Genomic DNA, 26,877 nt, shown 5'->3' on the forward strand with positions numbered 1-26,877 from the left:
CTATCGCTCCAGCCCCAGCACAAAAAACAAAAACTAAAAAGTTGTTTCAATCCAAGCTTATAGATACAGAAAACAGACTGATGGTAGTCAAGCCTGAGGCAAGGGTTGAACAAAGGCAAAATGGGTGAAATGTACAAACTTCCAGTTATAAGTCAGAAAGGCAAATAAATGTAGAAAATGGTCTGCAGTTAATACTACTACTATATTGCACCCTTAAATAAGGAGTGACTCTTAAATGAGGAAGAAAAAACAAAGTATGACTGTAGGGTATATTCATAACATCACTGACATCATTTCACAGTACAAATATGGAATCTTGTTGTATACCTGAACCCAATATATAATATTACATTTAGAAGTGTCAATTACATTTAGAAGTGGATTCTATTTACCTCTCCTCTCCTCTCTAATTGGTACTCCAGATAGTTAAAATCTGTAATACTAATCTCATTATACCAGCCACATTAAATCAGTTCATTAAATCAACGTGCCAATTTAGGATATCAAGTTCCCACTAGACTTCCTATTAGTCACATCTCTGTGAAGACAAGTGGAGGGAATTGCTGTGTAGCCATAGCTTGTACCTATTTTTCTAACCGAGGAAAAGCACTGTGTGCTTCCACACGCTTGTTCTTTCCTATAAGTCCATCTGTGTCAAATCATCAGTGAGACTCAGGGCCCAGAAGTGATAGTACAGCGGGTAAGGCACTTGCCTTGCACGTGGTTGAGTTGGGTTAAATCACCTGCACCCCATGTGGCCCCATGAGCACCACCAGGAGTGATCCCTGAGCACAGAGCCAGGAGTAAGCCCTGAGCATCACCAGGTGAGAGCTCTGAACACCACTGGGTGTGGCTCCCAAACCTTCCTATGTATCTATAATTATATAAAGGCTCACATAGCCACCGGGGCCCGTATCTCATTTGCGCTTTTCAGCAACCCTGGGGTCACACTGGAACACGAGCAGAAAGAGAACTGCTGCTCCTCGACCACCATGCCCGTGAACCCCGCACAACTGGCTCAACACACCCCGCAAAAGTCACGGCTTTGGGGACAATGACCAGAGCCCGGCCACTGCTCTATTCCCCCGCCAGGGCCTATCCCTGACGCCGCCCCGCCGCGCCTCGGATTCCCGGGCAGCGACCACACTCCGCGCCGCCCACTGCCATCTACCCCGCCCTGCCCGAACCAGGAAACCACGGCCAGTGCGTCGCGCCCAGGTTCCCGCCCGGGCGCCGAGCGCATAGGGCTCATCTGCCGTCAGTCCAAGGGTCACCCACTTATAACAGAGGCCTATTAATCCCGATTAAGCTCCTGCCAGGCGGGCCCACTTTCCTGCGCCCCGCGCGCCCGCTCCCCGAGGCCGCTCTAGCCGCGAGCAGCGCCCAATCTCGCTGCTCCGGTGACGTCATCCGCAGGCGCCGCAGCGTGGTGGCGGGCACGCGCAGCCTAAAGATGTCTCCCACGCCACCGCTCTTCAGTTTGCCCGAAGCGCGGACGCGGTTCACGGTGAGCAGGTTGGGGGTTACGGTGCCTACCTGACCCGGGATGAGCTCGACCCTCAGGCCCTCGGCACCCCTCGAGTTTTGCCGCGGTGGGGCGGGCGCCGCGCCTCGGGCCCCCGGAGCCCGCCCCGCTTCCTCCCCGGGGTACCGGGGCTCCGCGGCGGCCTTGCTCGGCCGGGCGGTCGGCGGGATGTTGGCTGCGGGCGGGCCTGGCTCCCGGGAAGCGGCCGCGAGGGGCACCGGCCGGCCGGCCGGGCGCCGAACCTGCAGCCCGCGCCCTCGACAGCGGGGAGAAAAGGGACGGGGCAGGGGTGCCAGCTGCTTTTCATCTTCATACGTTAAGGAAGAGGGGTTGTGAGCCCCTCCCGCCGCGTTTCGCTTCGCTTGTTTATAACCGAACGGCGGATGTTTTCGTCCCTGGCAGGTTGAGAGAAAGCGAGAGATTCTCTCTCCCAGCTCAAGCTGGTGATTTCTTTGGTTTTTCGGATTCTTACCCGGTGTTTTTATGTTCCATTCCGCGCCCCCAGGATGGAGAGCCCCGCTTGAGGCTATTTGTCATTAACATTTGTACCAGTATTTCAAGCCAGGATTCAATTTCTCAGATATTCGACTGTGCTTACATAGTTCTAGTGATGCCATAATGAAAAGACGGGGATAGGGGTGTGGGAATCTGTTTCTTTATAGACTTAATTTTGTTTGCGGGAGCCATTTTTTCCCCTCCATGATCGGGTTTGGTTTTTTTTTTTTTTTAGACTAGATTGTATCTTGTTATTTCGTCATCCAGATCTTGCGTTGCCTATGTGCATTTTGCTGTAATCTTTGGTCTCTGAAATTCTGAAAACAACGCTTAGAAATATCCAAAATCACGTAAGAGCCAGGAAAGCACCATTTAATTAGAGGTAATTTAGCGCACTGCGTCTCAATAGTCAGTGTGTGGAGGATCCCCCCCCTCCCCCCCACACACCGAGATCTCATTAAATGTAGATTCAACATTCATTGGGTCTGTGATGAGGCCTGAGATTTGCAGGTTGATTTTGGAGGGGGCACACCCGCAGTGCTCAGGGATTATTCCTAGCCCAGTGCTTGGGGATCACTTCTGTCAGTGCCCCGGAGCCCAGATGGTATGCTGGGAATCAACTCCAGCGCATGTGTGCAAGGCAAGTGCCCTACCTGCTCTCCTACTGCTCCGACCACAAGAGATCCCCATTTCTAACAAGTCCCCAGCTGCGCCAAGGTAGTTGCTGGTATAAGTACGAGTCTTACTTAACTGAAGAGGAGTGGCCCAAAGAGAAAGGGTACACGGCCTATTCCTGCTAGAGCCAAAATTGAACATTTTACAAACAAAACTATGTGAGGTAGTAAACTGATTTGACAACTCTATGTGAAATTTCACAGAATAAGTGACTTTGCAGTATTTTGTCTTTTAATTATGTCTAGAACAGCAGAATTTTTTTTTCAGTACTTAACGTGTTGAACAAGCTGCCTCGAAGAGGTAACAGAATAGACTGAATTTGAATGAGCAGGTGGGAAGAACAACAGGAATATGTGAATATGCTAGAGTGAGCTTGACTAAAAATGTTGACATATGAGTGGACTTAGTGGAGAGTAAGTTTTGAAAGATTGAATGGAATAACCTTTTCAAAAACGAAAACATGTAAATAAAGATTCCCTTTGAGATATTTTTTGAAAGTAGAATACCAGAGGTCCTTAGATAATCTTCCCGAATAACATCATGTCATTATAACATGAGAAAAAAGCTCCTTATCCAATGATTGGAGGGACCTACTGTATTATATTCTTCTGCCTCCAATTTGTGGGGCTCTTATTGATAACATTTAGAGATAGTTCACTGTAACTCTGGGAATGTGATACAGGATGGGAAGAGGTAAAATTTGAAATAAAGAAGTCTAACTGGGGTGTTCTTATGCTCTTATCAGACTGAAAGTGATGAGAGTGTGTAATAGAAAATGGACTTGGAAGAGTTTACTAATAGAATGGCCAGTAATTTTTTCCAGGCTTAAGCACTTTTAGTTAAACACACCATTCAAAAGTGATGTTTTTCAGCCCATAATAAACAGAGTCGTTCCTATTATTAGCTGTTTTTATTTTTTCAGAAGTCTACCAGAGAGGCCTTGAACAACAAAAACATCAAGCCATTGTTAAATACCTTCAGCCAGTTACCTGGGAGGTAATGCATTGATACCCATGAAATGTATGCCTCTTTATAATTAATGTGAGCTATTTTCAAACTGCAAGTGTCTTTTGTTTTTAATAGTGAAAATGAAAAAAAATGTACCCTTGACCAAGCTTTCAGAGGTGTCCTAGAAGAAGAAATTGTAAGTATGTTTTTAATTGTTAAAATTTTGCTGGGAAATTAAAATTATTTTTTAAAGTTGCTCTTATTCTTAGACTTGATATTTAATTTTTTTATAGTGAGTTTGCGACCTTGTGGGAAATGCCTTGATCTTAATATTGGATGTAGGTAATAAGGATTTTGGAAATAGTGCTATTTAAGGATTTGGTTTAATAAATGAAAAGATCCAGGGCCCAGAGATAGTACAGTGGGTAGGGCACTTGCCCTTGCATCGGCCAACCTGGGTTCTATCCTCACCCAGCACCCTTATTGATGCCGCAAGTCCACCAGGAATGATTTGCAGAGCCAGGAGTAACCCCTGAGCACTGTCAGATGTGACTCCAAAACCAAATTCATAAATTTTAAGAAGAAAAGATCCTTCTCCAAGTAAATGACTAAGAAAAAAGTGACCATGAGTTTTACTGAGCAGAATTAGAAGTTAAAAGATGAGCCCTCTTACTTCACTATGTAAAAACAGTGATTAATTCATCCTGTATCTGTATTGGCATGAAAATCCGATCTAGGATGTTCAGCTTTTGAACTGGAATTAATTCCCTAACTTCTCTACATCACCCTCATCAGTGAGATACCAGAATAGCTAGGTCCTGTGCAACTTAAGAGAAATTTGAACATAAGCAATCTATATATTTACCTTTAGTATGATTACTGAATGAAAAGTTCCAACAGTTCATTATTGGTTTAATGAAATTTAGATCCCAGGAGGCTAGATCCTCTCCTAATGGTCATAATACCGAAGTTGTTTTGGGACTGGAGCAATAGTACAGTTAGTGGGACACTTGCCTGGCACTCAGCCCCTGCGGGTCCATCCCCTACACCCCATATGTTCCCCCCCATGCCTGCCAGGAGTGATCCTGAGCACCGCCTGGTGTGTTCCCAAATTAAAAACGTACAAGATAATCTCCCTAGTTTGTTTCGTTTGGACAAATCTGTAACAGATCTCATTCTTTCCTTTTCTTTAAACCTATTGTGAAGTAGTGGACAAGCTGCTTTGCTTTTCTGAACTTCAGTTTCATTTGTAAGAAGGGATATACAGCTGTGCACAGATGATTAAGTTTAAAACTTAATGATCACTCAATAAATGCTGTTTTTTGTAATGCTATTGGGCCTCAGAATAATGTTTTGATATGGCTCTCCCTCAAACATTGATGCACCAGATTGATAATTCCCCTGGTCATATGACATGTGCCATTGATTTAGTTATGACCTCAGCACTTCTGTGTTGGATTAGTTTAAGCCTTAATCATGCTAGTAGAACAATTTCATAAAATTTGAATTTTGTGGGCCACTTTCTCATTATTCACTTGATACATGTCATGGTTCTGTAACTGTAGAACTACAAATAAGTTCTATAACTTATTTTTAATATTTTCATCACAGTAATTTTGTCTTTAAGAAATTATATTATCCCACATTTGTGAAAATCAGTTTCATGGCAGTATTATATTTTTACCAAGTTAGTCTGAACTCTGGCCCCTAAATTGTTTTCTCCTCTGTTGGTAGATAAATCATTCATCATGTGAAAACGTTTTAGCTATTATTTCTCTTGCTATTGGGGGAGTAACTGAAGGTAAGTGGTTTTTTTTTTTATTTGTTTTAAGTAATCTTGGACGTGACGTGCTTTGTTTAAAACTTATTCTCCTCTACCTCTCCATCTATCTGACTTTGTTCATTCTTCAGTTTATGTCTCTCATCTTTATCAAGAAATCTCAATGATAGTACCTCTTTCATCTCTATTATGCAGCAAACATTGTGACATTTATTCACTGGTTGCTTTATTTGGTTACTATTTATTGAGCATCTGCTATGTGCCTGGTACTGAACTAGGACTTGGCGATTCAATGGCCAATAAATCATATTTCCTGGAGACTCTAGTGGCTAATGGAATTGCAATTTAAGTGACTCTAAATTTCAGAGTGTAAAGCAAAGCTACCATATTTATTTGACCTGTGACCCCTATTTCAAAAATTAAAAAATTTGGGGCTGGAGAGATAGCACAACGGGTAGGGCATTTGCCTTGCACGCGGCCAACCCGTGTTCGATTCCCAGGATCCCATATGGTCCCCTGAGCACCGCCAGGAGTAACTCCTGAGTGCAGAGCTAGGAGTAACCCCTGTGCATCGCCAGGTGTGACCCAAAAAGCAAAAAAAAAATTTTTTTTTAAATTTAAAAATCATGGTACTTCTTTAGAAATTATCTTTGTTAAATGAAAAAAACAGAAAGAACTCCCAGTTAAGCTTGAGGTTACTGCCACACTCCTAGATTATTCCACTGGAGGGGAAAGGCAGTAATGCCACACTTTGGAAAACACTGGGTGGAAAGGAATTTGGACAATGAATTTTTCGTACAAGTTCAGCATAAATAAAGAACTCTTGTGGAACAAAGGAGAGAGATAATATAGTAAGGAAAAGTTGGAGGGCAGACTAAGATCATTTGTAAATGGCTTTATATGCCTTACTAAAGAGGTGCTATGGAGGAAATTCTACTGGGAAAGTCTTGTGAAAGACTGAGTAGGAAACAAAATGGGGCAATAGGTGATTAATTTTAGGAAGCACTTCCAAAAGCATGTATCATGAACTGGAAGCTCTTTCCTTGCATGTGTGAGACCCTGGGATTAATTTTCTGGAAACACACACATGCTCAGTCGTAGGAACTCATTAAATATTTTCAGAAAGAAGCAATGAAAAATTAGTTTATCAGTGCTCTTTCACAAGTTTGGTTAAATTACTCGTTTGGTAATTGAGATAATTCAGATAATTTTTGTGACAACTGCCTTTTAATCTAAGGCATTTACATATTAATACTCATTTCTACAAAAGCTAAGAATATTTAAATTTGAATTCTACAATGCTGTGTCCTTTGTCCAGCTTTTGTTAAATAGTTTGTAGTAGAAGTTAGTTCACTGATTAACTTTATGTTGCTCTTAATGCTCTGGTAATCTTTACCACATGCAGATGGGTAATCCTTAACATTTAAAGGTATATTGTTATATTTAGAACTTTGATTTTACTTGAGAAAAATGAGGTCTTAGGCACTTAATTAAGCCATAAAGCCTTAAAATGCTTTTTAACTTTTCAAAATTTATTTTTGTAGTGTTGGCAAATTGAACGTGGCCTCACACATGCAAAGCATGTGCTCTAAAACTGCCCCATCTCTGATCTTTTTTATTTAATTTGACAGTGAAAATTCATTTTTGAGGGAGAGTGTTCCTGTTACTGTTTATGTGACATGTTTTCAGATTGTCCATAAATGTTTTGTTAAATTCAACTCAGCATATACTCAGTGCCAGAAATTATACTCGTCAAAACATACAATATGGCTACCTTTTAATTGCATTAATGCAGCCAATTCCCAGCACCACAGATGGTCCCCTGAGCACTGTAAATGGTTCCTGAGCACCAAGCCAGGAGGAGTAACTTACCCTGATCATCACCGGGTAGATGACTCAAATATCAAAACCAAAAAAACCCAATATGCCTACCTTTTAAGCAGTTCACAGTCTACGTGAACAAAGTTAAACAGGATATGATGATTGTTATAATTTACATTGAGTTTTCTTGGGAAGCATGGGTTAGTTGATCTGCTCAAAGGGGTCAAGAGGAGTTGTTTTGATTAACTGACACTAATGCTTTAAAAGATGGTAGAGTACTAGAGAGATAGTGCAAGGGTTTAGGCACTTGCCATGTACACAGCCAACTCCAGTTTGATCCCCAGCACCACTTAGAGTGCTTTAAGTACCACCAGGAATGATCCCTGAGTACAGAGCCAGAAGTCTTGAACATTGCTGGGTGTGGTCCAACAATCCCTCCAAGCCCCCAGCAAACAAAGTTAGAGTAGGAAATAACCATGTGCCAAGCTGACGACTGTGTAGGGGAAAAGTATTCTAATGAAAATGTTAAAATATAAATTATGATCATATCAAGTTATTTGATAACTAAGGAGGGCATAGCTATGGCCAGGGTTTAAGGTGAAGCAAAGAGTGGTGTTGAGGGTGGGACATTATTGTGAAAATTGTGGGGAATCACCGGTAAATTTATTCTAAATGAAGTTGCCAAACCCTAGCTTAGTTTTACTAAATCAAAATCCTTGGGAGTGGAATCTAGGTAATTTTCTTAAGTTTTATAATTACAAGTGAAGGATAACTTATGCCAGACTTTACTGTAAGTAAGAGCAGAGAGTATGCTCAGTTCTTGTATGTAAAGGGCACACCACTGGAAATTAAGTGCCGAGAGTTAACTTGTCTCATCTCTGGCCTTGCTTACCTTGCTCCCTACTGTAACATCTTTCATTGATAGATCTCACTGTGTGGTTCCTTTTAAAATAGTTCTCATGATCAGTTTGGCTTGTATTGGGTTGAAATCTTCTTAAACTGGCTCTCGGGTCTTAGCACATCCCAAGTGCAGTCCTACTAGTGCAGAGTAAAAATGTTTTCAAAACATAGTTTATCGATGCATTGTTTGAGCTTGATTTACTTTTTCGTGCCATGTTTAAGTGGCTGTTTTCTTTTTTTTGGTTGTGTTTTTGGGCCACACCCACTAGTGCTATTTCCTTAACAATTGTACTTACTACCTTCAAACAGAAAGAAGAATGAGCAAAGACATAAAACTTTTAGCTAGCAGTATTACTTTTAAGAAATTCTTAACTGCTCTAGTAAGTTGAAGTTTTCTTAATTTTCACCAATCTTTCTCCTCAACCAGTACAATTACCGAGAGTATTCGATATGCCAAACACAGTAACAACAAAGTCTCCAATGGAGACGTTACTGGGCCCGCTCGAGCAAATCGACGGTCAACGGGAGGGCCTTTACCTTTACCTTTTATTTAATACTAGTTGAAATCAATATTCTATCTTTTATCTTTTTTGAAGACATTTCAAAATCACAAAGACACAAAATTGCAGAAGTGAGAGAAAGGGCAAATACTAGTCATGATTCCTCTACTTTAGAACTACCATTTTGGTATATGGTTTGAATTTCTTTATTCTTAAAAAAATACATTATTGTAACTAATATACATACAGTTTTGAATCCTGCCTTTTTCACCTAACATTATATCATAAGCATTTTTCAAGTTGAGTTGTGATAACCATCTTTTTTTTTAACGTAGGAGTACTGCTATTTATTCAGCCACTGATTAGCTGATTGAATTGGGCATGAGCTCCACCTTACTTTTTTTTTTTCATAATTTTTTTATTTATTTTTTTCTTCTTATATTTATTTACTGAATCACTGTGGAAAAAGTTACAAAGCTTTCAGGTTTAAGTCTCAGCCATACAATGATCAAACATCTTTCCCTTCAGTACTCACTTTTCACCACGAAGAACCCCAATATACCCTCCTCCCATCCCTCTCAATGCCTGTGAGGCAGATGATTTCTACTTAACTCTTCTCTACATTGATTACCTCGACAAAAGACGCACCCTTATTGTTTAGAATCTCCCCCCCCCCCCCGCCCCCAACAATCAGAATTGCTGAAAAGGCATTGTGAAATACTTTGTTTTCTATAGCTGAATAACCATCATTTTTAATTGGCTGCATTATATTCTTTCGAATAGCTTAGTGGTGAAGAAAACAGACTGTGGAGCCAGACTGCCTGGGTTCGTATCCCAGCTCTACCACTTACTGGCTCTTTGATCTTGGGCAAGTTACTTAACATTTCCGTGTCTCAGTTTTCCCTTTCTATAAACTGAAGATAATATTACCTACTTCTTAGGGTTGTAAGGATTAAATGTGTTAGTATTTGTAAAGCAGTGTCCCTGACATATAGTAAATGCTCTAGCAGTTTTTATCAAGATTTTTATCATCATTGTTATTAAGTACACACACAAAAACTTATTAAGTATGTCCTATTTGAGGACATATCTGTGTTACTTCCATTGCTTGTCTTATAAAGCTTGTTAGTGTTCGCAAATAGTACCTCTATGATACTTTTCAGAGTTATTTTGCATGGGCTATTTTACTAGAAAGTCCTTTAAACCTTGACTTGTGCTCCACTTGAAGGTATTTGTACTGCCTCTACACCTTTTGTATTGTTGGGAGATGTTTTGGATTGTCTTCCTTTGGATCTCTGTGACACAATATTCACTTTTGTGGAAAAAAATGTTGCTACTTGGAAGTCTGTAAGTACCTTGTATTTGTTGTTTTGACTTTTCCTGATTATAATATTTTCTATAGCTCCAGGGTCCTTTGGATAGAAATTTTGCTTAAATTTCTAATATTGTTGATTGTCAAAAAGTTTGTCATTATGAAACAATTGTATATTCTGTTTGTGAGGGTGACTAAATCATGAACAAAGGTAGAAGTGCAAAAATCTGAATTAGTAACACAGTAAAAATGCCCACTTTCATGTTTATTTGACCAGTATCAAAATTTGCTACCATCTGTATCAAAATATTTTATTTATTGAAAATACTCACTTGATAAACATGAAAGTGGCATAGTAGATTCTCGGTCCATATTAATGTTCTTTCATGTTTTACTTCCTGTTACCATTGATGGATGTACAACAGCTGAACAACAAAATTTCTGTCTTAATTTCAGAACACATTCTATTCTGCTGGGAAAAATTATTTACTACGTATGTGCAATGGTAAGTAGTCATGATGAAATTCTTTTAAAATACAAATATAGCCAGAAAGCAAATGGTAAACGAAGCAAAAGTGATTAAAGATAATTTTTTTTTCTAGTGTAAAAGTATTAAAGGGGGAAAAATGTTTTAGGAATAGTGTTAACCACACCACAACTCCCCTCCCCACCTCTCCTCCACCCCCAGCCCTGGCCCATTCTTCCTTCATGGTATGTAGAAGCTTTGCTGTTCACTCCTACTTCCACCCTCATTGATAACTTCAGTTTTCTCATCTGAGGCTAAGAATTTGTTTTGTTTTCATTGATGTTGTCTAATCAATTGAAAAGCAATTTTTAACAGTTTAGTGTTTTGTGTTACTGGGAATTTTACCCATTTTCTCATACATGAAAGACTTGTGCTCTAACACTGAGCTGGAATCCCCAAACCTACCTAGTTATCTTCATTTTAAATATTTATTAAAACAGACAATGATATGGCCTATTCTGGAGGGGGGTGGACATTATGAAAAATTTAAAAAATTGAGTAAAGTCGGGGCTGGAGCGATATTACAGTGGGTAGGGCATTTGCCTTGCACGCAGCTGACCTGGGTTTGATTCCCAGCATAACATATTCTCCCCCAGCACCACCAGGAGTAATTCCTGAGTGCAGAGCCAGGAGTAACCCTGTGCATCGCCAGGTGTGACCCAGAAAACAAACAAAAATATTTTGTGAAGTTTATGCTGTTCATGCTCAACGTGTTTTTTTTCTAGTTTTTACTTATTTTTGGTGACAATGATTTCTAGTCCCATTTTGATAGTACTCCTTTAGGAAAGTTCTTTTGACAGACTGGTTAACATGGAATGATCCCATAACCTTCATTTGCATTTATTGGTAGATCTCCTAAGAAGATTATCAAAATCTCAGAATACTGTCTTCTGTGGACGAATTCAGCTCTTTTTGGCCAGACTTTTTCCTTTATCAGAGAAATCAGGTAAGCTTTTATATATTAAATAATAATTTTTTGCAGGAAAATCTTGTAGTCTTTAATAGATTAGGATATAATGATAATGACCATAGAAGTAATTTTAAAATGAACATGTAGAAGTGCCTGTCCTGTACTGTCCTGTCCTCCTGTTGTTCATCGATTTGCTCGAGCGGGCCCAGTAACATCTCCATTGTGGGATTTCTTGTTACTGTGTTGGGCATATTGAATACTCTTGGTAGCTTGCCAGACTCTCCGAGAGGGGCAGAGGAATCAAACCCGGCTCGGCCGGGCTGGCTGCGTGCAAGGCAAACGCCCTACCGCTGTGCTATCACTCCAGCCCACTTAGAAGTGCCACTTAATTTTTTTTCACTTACTAGTAAAATAATAATGCAAATTAATAGTAATACTAATTCTAGTGTATAATACAGGTAACTCTTAAAGTCGTTGATTCATTTTTTTGGGGTTTTTTTTTTTGTTTGTTTGTTTTTTGCTTTTTGGGTCACACCCAGTGATGCACAGGATTACTCCTGGTTCATGCACTCAGGAATTATTCCTGGCGGTGCTCGGGTAACCTTATGGGATGCTGGGAATTGAACCTGGGTCGGCCGCATGCAAGGCAAACACCCTACCCACTGTGCTATTGCTCCAGCCCCAATTGATTTGTTTTTAAGTAGAAAGATGAAATACATTTTACAGATAAATCACATTAAAATACGTAAATGGGTCACAGAACTATCATGTTGGTATTTCATCTGTTAATTATATGCTGATTTTTCTGCTTCCATTTTCTTCCTCACTTAGGCATATTTGCCTATGTCTAACAGTTTTTATTGTGAAATATGGTAGAATCTCTATGATACAGAGAAACGTACTTGGATTAAGTGTATAATTATTATAATGTATACTTCTGTAACCACTCTCTAGGCCCAAAAGTGAAATGCTGTCAGTTCTCCACATTTTTTTTACAATTTGTTCAAATATACTAGATCTTCTATATATTTGGTGCCAGGAATTGAACACTAGCCTCATACATTCAGAGCATGTGCTCTGCTGCAGAGCTGCATCCTTAATCAGATCTTATCTCTGAGTCAGTGTTCTTTGATTAATATCAACTAATATACCATGCGTTTAGGTATTATGAGGAATAAATTAAAATATGGTTAAGAGCTTAAAACTATATGTTGGCCGTGATTTTTATGTGTGAAGTTTTGGTTTCAGTCATGTTAGATCTGTTTTTTTCCTATTTATTTGATACAGCCAGAATTAATTTACATTTACGATTTTACTTATTAGTATTTCTGATCATCTCCTCCCCCTCCCCCTTTTTTTGTTTGTGATTTGGTTTTGGGCCACACCCAGTGATGCTCAGGTAACTCCAGGTTCTTCTCACAGGAATTACTACTGGGGCTCAACCATATACATTGCTGAGAATTGAGCCCGGGTAGCCCACATGCAAGGCAACACCCTACCCCACTATACTGTCCTTATATATGTATGCACACATACACATGTACATACACACATCATAGTTAGGTCTTCTATAACCTTTTTAACTTATCATGAAAAGAAATTCTTTGGCAATCAGAAATGTCTTAAAATGCATTTTGGAAATAACTTGAAATCTATGTGTGTTACTTCCTGACTTCATCTTTTTCTTAATCATGAATTTATTTGTTTTTGTATTTTGGGGTTATGTAACAACAAGTTTTGTGTGTGTGTGTGTGTGTGTGTGTGTGTTGTGTCTGTGTATAACCCAGGTCAGGTGTGTGCAAAGCAAGCATCTTACCCACTGACACTGACCCACTGTACTATCTCTCCAGCCCCCAGATTTACATTATTGCAAACAAATTTTATATGGTGAATTTCTTTTGAATCTTTTTTTTTTTTTTTTGTAAATAGGTCTTAACTTGCAGAGCCAATTTAACCTGGAAAATGTCACTGTTTTCAATACCAACGAGCAGGAAAGCACACTGGGTCAAAAGGTAAGCCTTATATGTAAAGAACGTACAAATTTATTAAGATCACATGAATAGGACTTCTAAATCATCAGAAAAATTAGGACCATGTTCTGTCTTCCTTATAGGATTCTTCCATATGTAGTTTTATTCCTAAAATGAGATTCTGTATATACTATTCGGAAATTACATTTTTGTGTCTGTGTGTGCGGGGGGGACAGGGGCTTGGTCCACACTCCTCACACTTATTCCTCACTCAGTGCTGGAGATCATCCTGGCAGTGATCAGGGACAACCTGCGGTGCCTGGGGTGCCAGGGATCAAACCATAGTTGGCCACAGGCTAGGCTAAGTGCCTTAACCCCTATGCTATCTCTATCAGTGCCCCTCACTTTCATCTTTAAACATATAAAATGGATATATTTCTGCATCTGTATATTCAGGCCTTTTTAACCATTATAATGCTTTAAAAGGGTATATCACAATCCCCTATATGGGCATGTAGGTAGTAAAAACGAGCACTATCAGAAAAGTATCATGGGGGAAGGGATTTCACAGTCAAGTTAGTATTGGGGGGGAACTGAATTAAATTCACATTAAAATTACTGTGGAGCTTGGGAGTTACTGTGGTCATATTTTACTGATGTTTGTCTAGCAGTGTGTAAACACCTTTCTGTTTAACAGCACAGGCTTTACCTTTTTTCAATTTGTAGCACACTGAGGACAGAGAGGAAGGAATGGATGTCGAAGAAGGTGAAATGGGAGATGATGAAGCTCCAACAACTTGGTAAGTTCTTATAAGTTCAGATTTCGTGATTTACAAAGATAATGCCTAACAATCACTTAGCAAGTGTTGGAGTGAGGTGTAGATAAGAAGAAAGTCATGCTTATCTTTTTAGTTTTTATGTATCTACTTTTAAAGTTACAAATCTTAAATTACTAGTGGACTGATTCAGCTGGCATCTGAATTGTATGCAGGCATTTTGGTACAAGGTAGTTTGTTACTTACAGAGTCTAGATAGTTCTCTCATTGAAGTCATAACCACTGGTGACCTAGACATTTCTCTGCCTAGTCAACTTTGTAGAGAAGTGCCCATGGGGATTGGCTGTCTGTTGTTGTTACTGTTGTTTGCGGGCCTTGGGGCTTACTCCTGGCTCTGCATTCACGGATCACTCCTGGCAAAGCGCAAGGGGCCATACAGGGTGCCTGGGATTGAATCAGGGTTCACCAAGTGCAAGGCAAGTGCCCTACCTCCTGCACTGTCTCCAGTCTCCTGAGCTGACTTTTTAATGAAGTGGGAAAGATAAACTTCCGTTCTCTTTACCTCTCATATCTTTTTTGATTTCTTACCTCATCCTCTTTAGCCCTGTGCTTTCTTTCAAATAATATATTGAGGCTGGATAAAGGCAGTGAGAAAGAGAAATAGGGTATAATGAAAGAAAACTCACTACCTCTCTTCCATTGTCTTAGATGACAAACTTCCTATTTCAGTTAGAAAGAATTTCCTGAGGAGAAGGAAGTTCCTTCCTATTTCTGCACGGGGAGATGCATTCTGATTCTCAGATTTCTTCCTGATTACCCAAAGAAATACAGAAAGTAATGTGGATTCCTATATTTCTTTGGGTAATCTGGAAGAAATCTGAGTATCAGAATTCTTCCAAGATTAGTTTCAATATTTCCTATTGGCATAACTTTAACTTTACTGAAAATTATGTTAAGTATCTGTAAGATGTAGTAATGCCACCTCAATTGGAATAGACTTTATGATCAACTTCTTCGTTGGAATGGATTCAGTGATCAGCATCTGTTGATCAGCGATGGCCTAATGAGACAATTACTAGTTACCCTTGTCACCTAGTATTAATATATAGTGAGATATGTAAAGTACCCAAAGTTCTCTTCATTATTTAAGATATATAAAGACTCAAATGTTTCTTCATTGTCTAGTAACTGTTGTTACAGATTTGGCTTCCTTTCTTTTTTTTTTTGGAAACTTGTCTTGAGCTTAAAGTAGGCTTTTATTTTAGGGAGTTGCTGCATGCAGTGTGACCGACCACCTTAACCCCTGTACTCTCTGTTCCCTTCATTGGCCATTTTTAACTGATAATACAAGATTAGGAGTAAACCCTGAGGACTGCCCAGTGTGGCCCCAAAACAACACCCCTCCCCCCACCCAAAAAAATCTCATGGATAAAATATAAAATGTTTAATATTAACTATTGAAATTCTTTATAGTCATTTAGATTGCTTATGACTTTTTTTATTTTAATGTTGGAGTATTGCTAGTTATTCAGCCATTGAGTAGGCTGATTGAATTGGGCAGGAACTCCACAGATTGCTTATAATTTTTAAATTTAAAAGACTGATTCTCACTGTAGTTTAATAATGCAGTCAAATTAAAATTTGAATTATAACCTTAAAATAAAGATACTAAAGAAAAGGCTTATGGCCAGGAAGATAGCTCAAAGGGCTAAAGCACATGTCTAGGATACTCAAGTTCAAACCCTGGTACCACCCCTCTTCCTGGGTCCCAGCATCACTGGGTACCTGGTGGCTCCCCAGCACCCCAGATTCATGCAGCACTGTCTCACCCAGCCCTGGCACTGAACTATCAGGAAATGCTGAGTGTATCCCAAAAGTGGCCTCTGGGGCACCTCAAGCATTGCTGGGCACCCCAAAAAATAAAATTTTTGTTTTTAAAGAAATGACTTTCCTATTAAGTCTTTATATCCCTTATTTGTTTCATACTAGGACTTATTATGTCTTTTAGTATATAGTGCTTATGGTTTTTAAAATATATTCAAATTCATACTAATAAATAGCATAGAATTAATTTCTTAAAAGTTTGGAGACGGGGCTGGAGCAACAGCACAGCGAGTAAGGCGTTTGCCTTGCACGCAGCCAACATGGCCGACACAGGTTCGATTCCCAGCATCCCATATGGTCCCCCGAGCACCGCCAGGAGCAATTCCTGAGTGCATGAGCCAGGAGTAACCCCTGAGCATCGCTGGGTGTGACCCAAAAAGCAAAAGTTTGGAGACAAGAGGTGAGAATACTTGTCTTCAGATAGGACCCACATTCTCCTTATTTATTGTGTCATCTGTTAATTTGATCTTTTTTCTTTGGTCCAAGATGGCTCATTGTCATATCTGCATAAGCAGCAGAAATGAAAAATAGAAAACACAGCCACACCTGACTCAGAGGACCATGGAAAGACTTTACTTCTGAATAATTGAAATAGTTTGTTTCCGGCCAAAATTTAGGAATCTCACTACAGAAGATAAAAAGGGTTTGGGCCTGAATCCCCTAAAACTGTTTCTAAAATTTACATGAATATCAGTGAAAGCACACTTTTCTTGGAAAAAGGTCATAGCTCTCATTGGCCTCTTTTTGGTGGTTGTCATTTTGGGGCCACACCTGGCTCTGCACTCAGGGATCACTCCTGGCAGTGCTCAGGGGATCATATGGAATGGCAGAGATCAAAACTGGGTTTGCAAGGCAATCACCCTAACTGCTGTACTTTCACTCCAACCTTCTCATCAGTTTCTTAGTAGGGTTTTGTGACCCAAGAAAACTTACGTACGCTTAGATATTTCTAGAACTTAAATGATGTGTTCAATATATTGTATTACTAATTTTTTTTAGCTCCATTCCAATTGATTACAACCTGTACAGAAAATTCTGGTCACTTCAGGATTACTTCAGGAATCCTGTGCAATGCTATGAGAAGGTTTCCTGGAAAACTTTTCTCAAGGTGAGGAAAAAAATTGCAGACTACTGAAAGACCCATATTTACAGATAGTGGCAATGCCAAAACTTGACACTTTTCAGCTGTTTTCCATATTCTGTGTTAATGCCTTTTTAATTATACAGATGCTAAATTGAGAATATTTAACTGACTTTATGTGTAAGTTTGCTGGTTACATACTTAATTTCATGGTAAATTTCTGTGTATTTTCAAAAGTATTTCTTTTCGTTGCTTTATCCTTTTACAACTTAAGAAATCCTTCTTTTACAGTACAAATGACCATTTTGCCCTCGTTTTGCTATACTAATTTTTCTTGCTTAATGCACATAGTTGATAAGCTGAAGCTAGTTTCTAGATGTTTTCATAGAGAGGAGCACTAAATTGGTGAAAAAAATGCCATATTAAAGTAATTGATACTTTTACTTTACAGTATTCTGAAGAAGTCTTAGCTGTATTTAAAAGTTACAAACTAGATGATACCCAGGCTTCAAGGAAAAAGATGGAAGAATTAAAAACAGGAGGAGAGCATGTATATTTTGCAAAATTTTTAACAAGTGAAAAGGTACAAATCTTTCCTTTCTGTTAAACATACAGGAAATTTTAATTTCTGTAATAAGCATAACCTGAGCCATTAAACAAAGCTTGAATCTAATATTTTGTATTTGTGTGTGCTTGTTTAGCTGATGGATTTACAACTGAGTGACAGTAATTTTCGTCGTCACATCTTGTTGCAGTATCTCATTTTATTTCAATATCTCAAGGGGCAGGTCAAATTCAAAAGGTGAGTTAATATGGACAGTAAGTGACTTCTGAATAGCAAAACATGTTCTTTATTGATGTGTTTTTCTAGGTACCAGACTCTTTGTGCAAGGAACACATCAGTAGAACATTATGGTGCAGCAATATTAGATAATCAGAGGCTTATGTTTTCATCACTGGATACAGGATTGTTTACTCCTAATTGTATTGAAAATATCCTAATTGTAGTTCCTCTCAATAAGTCTGTCCTTAAGAACAGCATTAGGGCTTCCTGAGAGTTCTCATGTGGCTACTGAGAGCTCTTTCCTCCTGCCTTCATCATTCCTTTTTCATCTCACTCACACCCTCTCAAACATGGTTTGCAAGCAGTCAAAAACACTTCTCTCAGGCCAGGGAGAGAGAAATGTAAAGGAATGGTATACATGAGGTCTCAAGTTCTGCCCCCCAGCACCACCTGGCCTCTAAGCACCACTGGGCCCCTTTTTCTCCAGAAATGCCCCTCACAAGAGGTGGCACTATCCACAGGCATCAGTTTGCAACATAAGGAGTTCTCATTTCAGACGACATTCAACACACACATGCAAGACTAAGGAGCTCTGCCTACAGCAGAGACCATTTCCTCTTGTCATGTTCATAACTAAGTCTATAGCGCTCATTACCATTAGTATTTGGGTGCAAGGTGCAAAGCTATATTGTCATTGTGTGAAGAACAATGCTCTGCATCTCCTAGTTTGAATCAATCCAGGTGTGAATCTTCTTTGATAATTAAGATAACACATGGGAAAATGGCTCAGAGGGCTAGAATATGTGGTCTGCATGTGGGAGCCTGTATTTGATTCCTTAAGCTCTGTGGTTGTGACCCCAAAACAAAATTAAAAATAATACATATCAAGCACTCATAAATTTTACTCTGGGTCTGGGAGATGGGATAGCCGGCAGAATACTCGTCTTGCATGCACCTGATAATGGTTTTAATCCTCAGCACCCCATATGGTCCCCTGAACCAGCTAGGAGTAAGCCCTAAACACAGCGAAATGTGCCCCCCCCCCCCAAAAAAAATGGTTTTCATCTATTCTGGAGGCTTGTTAAATGATCAAGGAGTTTGGCTCCAGAACTAGGTTTACGTGCTGCTTCTTTGTGAACTTGGGCAAATCACTATAGTGATTTTTGCCTCAGTAGTCTCTTTAAGTTACATGTAGTCATTATGAGAAACAATTTTAAAAAGCAATTAAAAAAGCAATTAAAGTGCTCATATTCTGACACATGCTAGTCTATCAGCATAGCACAGCGGTAGGGCGTTCGCCTTACAAGCGGCCAACATGGCCGACCCGAGTTCGATTCCTCCGCCCCTCTCGGAGAGCCCGGCAAGCTGCCGAGAGTATTCAATATGCCAGACACAGTAACAACAAAGTCTCCAATGGAGACGTTACTGGGCCTGCTCGAGCAAATCGACGATCAATGGGAGGGCCTTTACCTTTACCTTTTATAAGAGCACATAGGGAGAGCTGAATTAATGGCAGTTTTTAATAATTTGGGGTCCACCTCAGCTCGAGGGACTTAGTCATTTTGTATGTTATAGTTTAAAGGGGTGTAACATGCCTTGCCCATTATCCAGATAAATGTTAATGTCCCAGAGGCTAATGTTCCACATTAAGCTTATTTTAAGAAATATTATGATTCTGTAGTTATAGTATTGATCATTGAAGGTTTTATTCTTTACCTTCATGTTTTTGTCTAACCCTCATATAGAAGATAAAAGTATAACCCTCTTATAAATAGAAGGCAAAGTATAAAAATTTTCTTAATGACTATTCCTCATAGTTTTAAAACTGTTTAAAACATGGTTGATGTGTTATACACATATTTTTCAAGACAGCGTAATAAATCTTGAATGTATATTGCTGTAACATACTTTACTGTTTTGTTTCTCTAGTTCTAACTATGTTTTAACTGATGAACAATCACTCTGGATTGAAGATACCACAAAATCAGTTTATCAAGTAAGTTCAACATGCAACAAACCCATGATTGAACAAAATGGAAATTTAGAATTTTCTTTGTTTCAGCCCCAAATAGGAAAATAAGGATAAAGTTAAGCTCAGGTACAAGACCACAAACACTTCTTGGTTCTCTGCCTACAAACCACTCCTATGATGCAGAAAGTTGTTGAAAGCTTAGTATATTCTTTCTAATCACAGCTACTATCTGAAAACCCACCCGATGGAGAAAGATTTTCAAAGATGGTAGAGGTATGTGTTTTATAGTTTCACACTCTCCTTAGCACCAGATTTTAAGAGCCTTTCATTTAGCAAATGTAATTTCTTTGGTTTTTCCAGCATATATTAAATACTGAAGAAAACTGGAACTCATGGAAAAATGAAGGCTGCCCAAGTTTTGTGAAAGAGAGGTAAATATAGAGACCAGAGAAATAGTCCAGTGGACAAGGCGCTTACCATGCATGTAGCCAACCCAGGTTCAATCCCCAATGTCCATATGGTCCCTGGAGCACCACCAGGAGTGATAGCTGAGTGCAGAGCCAGGAGTAACCCCTGATCATTACTGGAGAATCTGAAAAAGTTCAGATTCTCCTGACATTTTACTGAAACACATTTGACCTCTAATATCTAACCACATTAATTTATAGCTGCGGTCTTATAGGGGGTGTGCATTGGTTTTGAGGCCACACCCAAGCAGTTTAGGGGTTACTCCCAGTTCTGAGCTCAGGGGTCATTCCTAAAAGTGCTTGGGATACCATGCAGTCAGCATGTAAAAGCATGTGCTCAGTCCATGGAGCTATCCTCCAACCCATATGTCCAAGTATCTTCTATTTCTTATCACTGTTTCTGAAACGAATTGATTACTGAGGGAAAAAAATACTCATTTTTTATAATTTGTCTTGTTAAGTATTCATTTTTTTTTTTAAGGGGGAAAAAAGCGAACAATGAATTTCCTTCCTAAAGTTTAGGAGGAAACCAGTAAGTTTTGAGTAATAGTGAATAGGGCCAGATAGTTTGTCTTGCAGGTGGCTGGCCCAGTTCTCCTGGCATGACCTGTGACTGCCCCCTCCCCCCAAGCACTGCCAGAAATAACCATTGACTATCACTACTGCCCCAAAATAAATAAATTTTACATTAAACACTTTTCCATCTCTATTTGGTAATTTTCTCTCTTTCTATACCACAGAACATCCGATACCAAGCCAACAAGAGTAGTACGGAAGAGAACAGCACCAGAGGACTTTCTAGGGAGAGGACCTAACAAAAAGATTCTGATGGGAAAGTAGGTGACTTTTTCCTCCATAAGTAGTGTTATCAGTCACGTTTACATGAAGATGTTACTGTAGAACTCACCAGTTTTGGGGCTGTTTGTTTTATGTAGTGGTGTGTGCAAAGATGGCTAAAGCAAATCATTCCCTGTCAACCAATGGGTTTGGGGTTCATGCAACTAAAAGACTTTCATTTTTGTCTCCTTTTATAATCCAGGGCCCTTGGCTGTGACATTTTTCCAGATCATAGACAAGTGTTAAGACTCATCCAGCTACTAGTAGTTTAGTTCTTGAATCTCTGTGACCTTCCAGTTTCAGCTCTGTATATATAAATTTGATACCAAAATTTAAAATGCATCTATTAGCACCCAAGGATTCACCATTGTCTTTGCTGTTTTTTCTATCTGGTTTTAGGACATAAAATAGGTCTTTCATTCATTATATGTTTTGTCTATTCTATAGCGAGGAGTTAACAAGGCTTTGGAATCTATGTCCTGATAATATGGAAGCCTGTAAATCAGAAACAAGGTAAATTTAAAATGTTCACATGAAGAATTGCTTTTATGAAATGTTCTGCAAAGTAGATTAGAGCCTTTTTGTGAAATACACATTTATATATGGATGACTATAGAATGATAAGCTTCCTATTTGTGTGTGAGTTGTGGAAGGTTGAGGGCCAGTGTGTGTAGACTGTGTGTAGATACAGGTAGAACAGTATTTACTTAGCAGTGTCATGGCAAAAAAGGTTAAGCAAAATACCAAGAGAATGGTTAAGTTTGTGGCATGTTGATATAATGAATTGTTTACATTGTACATTAAAAATTACCAACATAGGTTTACTTTGGAAAAATTAGACTTACAGAAAGATACAAACAGAATTCCATTAATAGAAAGTTTGGCAAAGATTCAGAAAGATATGTTTATTTGTGTTTCTGAAAAGTGACTCTGGAAAGGAAAATATATTTAGGGAAGCGTACATGGGCACTCTCAGCTATTAAGGGTAAGTTTAAAGCATTTACAGCAAATGTGATATTCATTACATTAGTCTTGATTGCTTGCAATATGTATTTAAAACTAAAACGTGGTTAAAATATTTATAAAAATCTAGTACAAAAGTTCCCAAACTTATTTGGACTACAGCTCCCTTTACATACACACACACACACACACGCACGCACGCACGCAGTTTTTTGGTTTGTTTGGGAGCAACGTCTGGCAGCGTTTAGGACTTACTCCTAGCTTTGAACTCAGAAAATACTGCTGGTGGTACTATATGGGATTCTGGGGTCTAAACTATATGGGATTCTGGGTCAGTTGCATGCATGGCAAACACCCTACTTGCTGGCTGTATAGCTCTGGCCCCTACTACAGTTGCGTTTAGTGGGGAGGAGAAATTCATATTTAAGTGAAGAAACAGCACCCCTCAACTGCATGTAAGGCTTTACTGCTCTGGAACATATTTCTCACGTAGGAAAACCTGAACTAGTATGACATGCATATACATGCACAAGATACATTTTCTGACCTGTGATATTTTCCAATTAAAGATGTTGTTATTGTAATAAAGTTTGTAAAATGTAATGCTTGGCTTTTTATCAGAGACATCAGCTTTCTAGTTATTATAAGAGATATCTTATGAAATCCTTAGATTTTTAAAATAGTTAAGCAAATTATAAGATCTAAGGATTTCATAACTATTTTAAATTTCTAAAAACAAATTTCTGAAAGATGCAATTAAAAACTGACCTTACTAATCTAAAATGAAATGAAAAAAAAAATGAAGTGAAAGTTAAGCTCTTGAAACTTCAAAGTGACTGGTTATACATTATAGTTTTTTAATTCTGCTTTAAGAAGAAAACATCTGTACAGGTAGACATAATTTAGAAATTTCTGCCTTCTGGTGAAATTTTACTATTCTGAACTCCTGCCACCTGTGAGCATTAACACTGCCATATAATATACATTGCCCCACATCTAGCGTATGTGTGGTATAGTACCAGTTGTATCCCTCTCCAAACATTTAGTTGCAAGTCATTTACCTCTTTAAGATGAAGTACTATAAGTACTATAACTTGTGTGGGTAGCATTATAATTGTCTATTGCCACCATTTTGAATATATTAACACACGTTTGTCATTGCTTTGCTTTGTCATTCTCAGGGAATATATGCCAACACTGGAGGAATTTTTTGAAGAAGCCATTGAACAAGCAGATCCTGAAAATATGGTTGAAAATGAATATAAGTAAGTAAAGTCCCTAATGTCAATTTTCTCCACTATTTTTAATAGTATTGTATAACAACTAAAACACTCATCAGGGAGTTATTGCTCCCTCAGGTTCATTCACACCATTGCAAATCCTCACATCAGTGGCCATTCCCTTTGATTGGCCAGCAAGTGCTAGTACATCTTGTAAATTGATGAGGTTCACCTTGGGGCTTTTAATAATAATGTGCAGAAACTCAGACTGAATAAATGTATGCTTTGTATTCTTCTGTAGCTCACCTGTTTCCACAGCATTATTTTCAGAGCTTCTCTTAAGTTCACATATTACTCTTAGAACTGTGGTAACGTTTTTACTTTTAGAGCCAGTTCTACCTCCACAGCAATACCCACCCCCTTTTGGGGGCATTTTTAGTCACTAAACTAAGGTTGTATTGAATCTTGGCTCAACTTACCAAAAGTGTTCCGGAAACACCATGAAAACCTTGGTGTTGAATTCGCAAAATATTCTGAAATTCATATCCAAAGGTAACACTGCTAGTATTTCAATTTATTGATCACAGTGAACCTATTTTGGCTTTCTTAAATAGCCAATTGCTGTCCTGCACATACAATATGTAACCAATACTGACTTAGATGTGACTACCACACTGCCTTTGTCAACTTTTAAAATGTGTTTGCCATTTATCAGTGAACTGCACACTGAGAAATTCTTTAAGAATAGGATCATGATAAAAAGAAACGGTGCTTTGAAGGATCAGGTTTGGTGGTAGCACCACCAGCCTTCCATGTATGAACGAAGTCACAAATTTGGTATCTGGTGCTGCCCCACATCACGGAGTGTGAGCCTTAACACCACATCATCAAAAGACTATGTTCTAGCTACAAAGTGTAGATGCTATACATTTTTAAAAGAGAAAATGGTGTGTTTGACTACTTACCTTAGTATAGAGTTTCACATGGAGAATCATACTAGCTAGAATGGAATATGAAAACAGAAAAAACTAACACTGGCTTGTCTTATAGGGCAGTGAACAATTCCAATTATGGTTGGAGAGCCCTGAGACTATTAGCACGGAGAAGTCCTCATTTTTTCCAGCCAACCAATCAGCAGTTTAAAAGTTTGCCAGAATATCTTGAAAACATGGTGATTAAGCTAGCAAAGGAATTACCAGTAAGTAATATAGATCAATGTTTTCACAGCTATTCATTAATGTTATCATCTTTAAAATTGCTATGCTGGAGCTAGTACAGCAGGTTAGGTGCTTGCCTTGCATGTAGTTGATGTGGGTTCAATCCCAGTATCCCATATGGTCTCCTGAGCACCACGCCAGGAATAATAACCTGAGTGCAGAGCCAGGAGTTATCCAGATGTGACCCCAAAACAAAACAATTGCAATTACCCTTTAAGGAAAAAGCCAAGTTTATATATGACCATATTTAAATCCCCCACCCCCCATTTAGAGGAATTAATTTCTGTAAAATTAGTATTTACAGAAAGTACATATAAATTGATAGGGACTTTTTTTTTACTACACATCATATAACCTTGGGAAAACTAGTATCCATGATGAGGTTTTCATATCTGCCAATGCATTTTGTTACCAATTTTTCTCATCTGTTGTCTTTTCCATTAGTTTTGTGATTGTGTAATGTGAAATAATAATACTGCACATAAAACTTTCTTTTTAAGAAAATTATAACAGGGTTCTCCTCAGTCTTCCCCCAACATATATTCTGGGTAATTTTACAAATCAACTTACCTTTTTTTTTTTTAACTGCTTCCCTTTGTCCATGATTGGGGCGGTGGCAGTCGTTCTTTCTACCTTGGGGCAATGGCAGTGTTTCTAATTCTCAGGTCTCCTGCATCCTCCTCCAGGTTAACACTGTCCATTGACAGTCCTTAACCTAACCTTCACTTTAACACTCCAGGATAAGTCTGGCCTTTCCACTTGGACTCCCATGACCACCAGAATCTAAACCAAAAAATAGCTCCAGCTGTCTAATTTTAGAAGTTACCTTTTACTTTTTTTTTTTTTTTGAGGGGGGAGCCACACCCAACTGGACTCTGGGGGTTCTCCTGGCTTGCTTCAGGGACCAGATGGGATTCTGGGCTCCTGTCGGCCACCTGCATGACAAAGTGCCCTACCTGCTGTGCTATCATTCTGGCCCCCTTTTCACATATTCTTCATGCTCATTTTTAGCCTCCTTCTGAAGAAATAAAAACAGGAGAGGATGAAGATGAGGAAGATAATGATGCTTTACTAAAGGAAAACGAAAGTAAGAAATTATTTTGGCTTTTTCAAAATAGGAAAAGATTGGGATACTTTGTTGAGAGGCACATTATTTAATTTCATCTACTTCCCAACTGCTACCATTTTCCTCAGCTCTTGTAGAGATTTAAACCTTAAAATATTTTTTATGCAATGAAATGTGGAAGTGCTGGGAAGATAAGTATTTCTCTTTGAAGGTTACTTCACTTCACCTTCGGAGTGGGTGGCGAAAGGGAGCAACTGGTTTCAGGGAAGCCTGAGTAATTAGAGCTCATGAGTTTTCAGCTTTGATTAATTTCAAAGTGATCATAAAAATAGCAAATACAGTATTAAAAAATAGCAAAGAATACAAAAAAAACTTTTAACAAAGCTTATTATAAGTTAATATCTCAATAGCCCCATAGCTTTACAGTGCATATATGCTTGTACTTAGCATGTAACTTACATTTCCTGTGTTTTCTAGGCCCTGATGTTCGGCGAGATAAACCTGTAACAGGGGAACAGATAGAGGTATTTGCCAACAAACTGGGTGAACAGTGGAAGGTTTTGGCTCCCTACTTGGAACTGAAAGACTCAGAAATCAGACAGATTGAGTGTGACAGTGAAGACATGAAGATGAGAGCTAAGCAGCTACTGGTTGCCTGGCAAGATCAAGAGGGGGTGCATGCAACACCTGAGAATCTGATTAATGCACTGACTAAGTCTGGATTAAGTGACCTTGCAGAAAGTCTAACTAATGACAATGAGACAAATAGTTAGCTTCTTTCTTCTTTTTTTTATTAAAACTGTGATAAGATTTTGTTAACCAAGCAGCATTTCATAAGAGGTCCACTGGTTTTGGTAAACAATAAACATTTTTATATAACAGTTGTACAGTTGGCTGATGCTCCAAGAACAGAATGCATATTGGCTATTAATAACTGACCTGGGGGGGGGGGACAGTTGAGTAAACAGGTTGAGAAAATAGCCAAAATGACCTCAAGGTCATGTTATAGATTTTTAAAAAAAAGTAATAAAGTCAAACAAAACTTAGGGTCATTGAGTTTCCTTAAGAGATACTATATCAAATGTTTCCATGTGCCATTGTTAACCCTGTAACACTTTTTGAAACTTGAATATTATTCCTCTCTTATGGCTTTCAAACAGGGGACTAGCTTGGTCCAGTTTTTAACTAGATCTATGGTTCCTTCCACACACTAATGAATCCTGGAGTTTAGCAGCTGCCACGTTTATG

At 38.8% G+C, this 26,877-nt stretch overlaps 1 protein-coding gene across 1 annotated transcript; it reads left to right on the forward strand.

Moving 5' to 3' along the window:
- Nucleotides 1-1,371: 1,371 nt before the first annotated feature.
- On the forward strand, nt 1,372-26,510 carry THOC1 (THO complex subunit 1). Its single transcript, XM_056137915.1, has 21 exons — nt 1,372-1,507; nt 3,618-3,691; nt 3,779-3,839; nt 5,378-5,444; nt 9,873-9,991; nt 10,413-10,461; nt 11,333-11,428; nt 13,322-13,404; nt 14,089-14,162; nt 17,022-17,130; nt 17,555-17,686; nt 17,805-17,905; nt 19,817-19,883; nt 20,082-20,132; nt 20,220-20,290; nt 21,067-21,162; nt 21,611-21,676; nt 23,308-23,391; nt 24,397-24,544; nt 25,575-25,650; nt 26,107-26,510. Exons 1-21 carry the CDS (start codon nt 1,454-1,456, stop codon nt 26,400-26,402), a joined length of 1,974 nt encoding a protein of 657 aa, XP_055993890.1. The 5' UTR covers nt 1,372-1,453; the 3' UTR covers nt 26,403-26,510.
- The last annotated feature ends 367 nt before the right edge of the window (nt 26,511-26,877 follow it).

This window comes from Sorex fumeus, unplaced genomic scaffold (assembly GCF_029834395.1).
Source record: "Sorex fumeus unplaced genomic scaffold, SorFum_2.1 ptg000128l, whole genome shotgun sequence".
In the NCBI taxonomy this organism is placed as follows: Eukaryota; Metazoa; Chordata; class Mammalia; order Eulipotyphla; family Soricidae; genus Sorex; species Sorex fumeus.

Coding starts and splice junctions, on each gene's coding strand:
- THOC1 (XM_056137915.1), top strand. CDS start 1,454: ATGTCTCCCACGCCACCGCTCTTCAGTTTGCCCGAAGCGCGGACGCGG. Junction 9,992..10,412: donor ATGTTGCTACTTGGAAGTCT/GTAAGTACCTTG, acceptor TCTTAATTTCAG/AACACATTCTATTCTGCTGG. Junction 13,405..14,088: donor AAAGCACACTGGGTCAAAAG/GTAAGCCTTATA, acceptor TTCAATTTGTAG/CACACTGAGGACAGAGAGGA.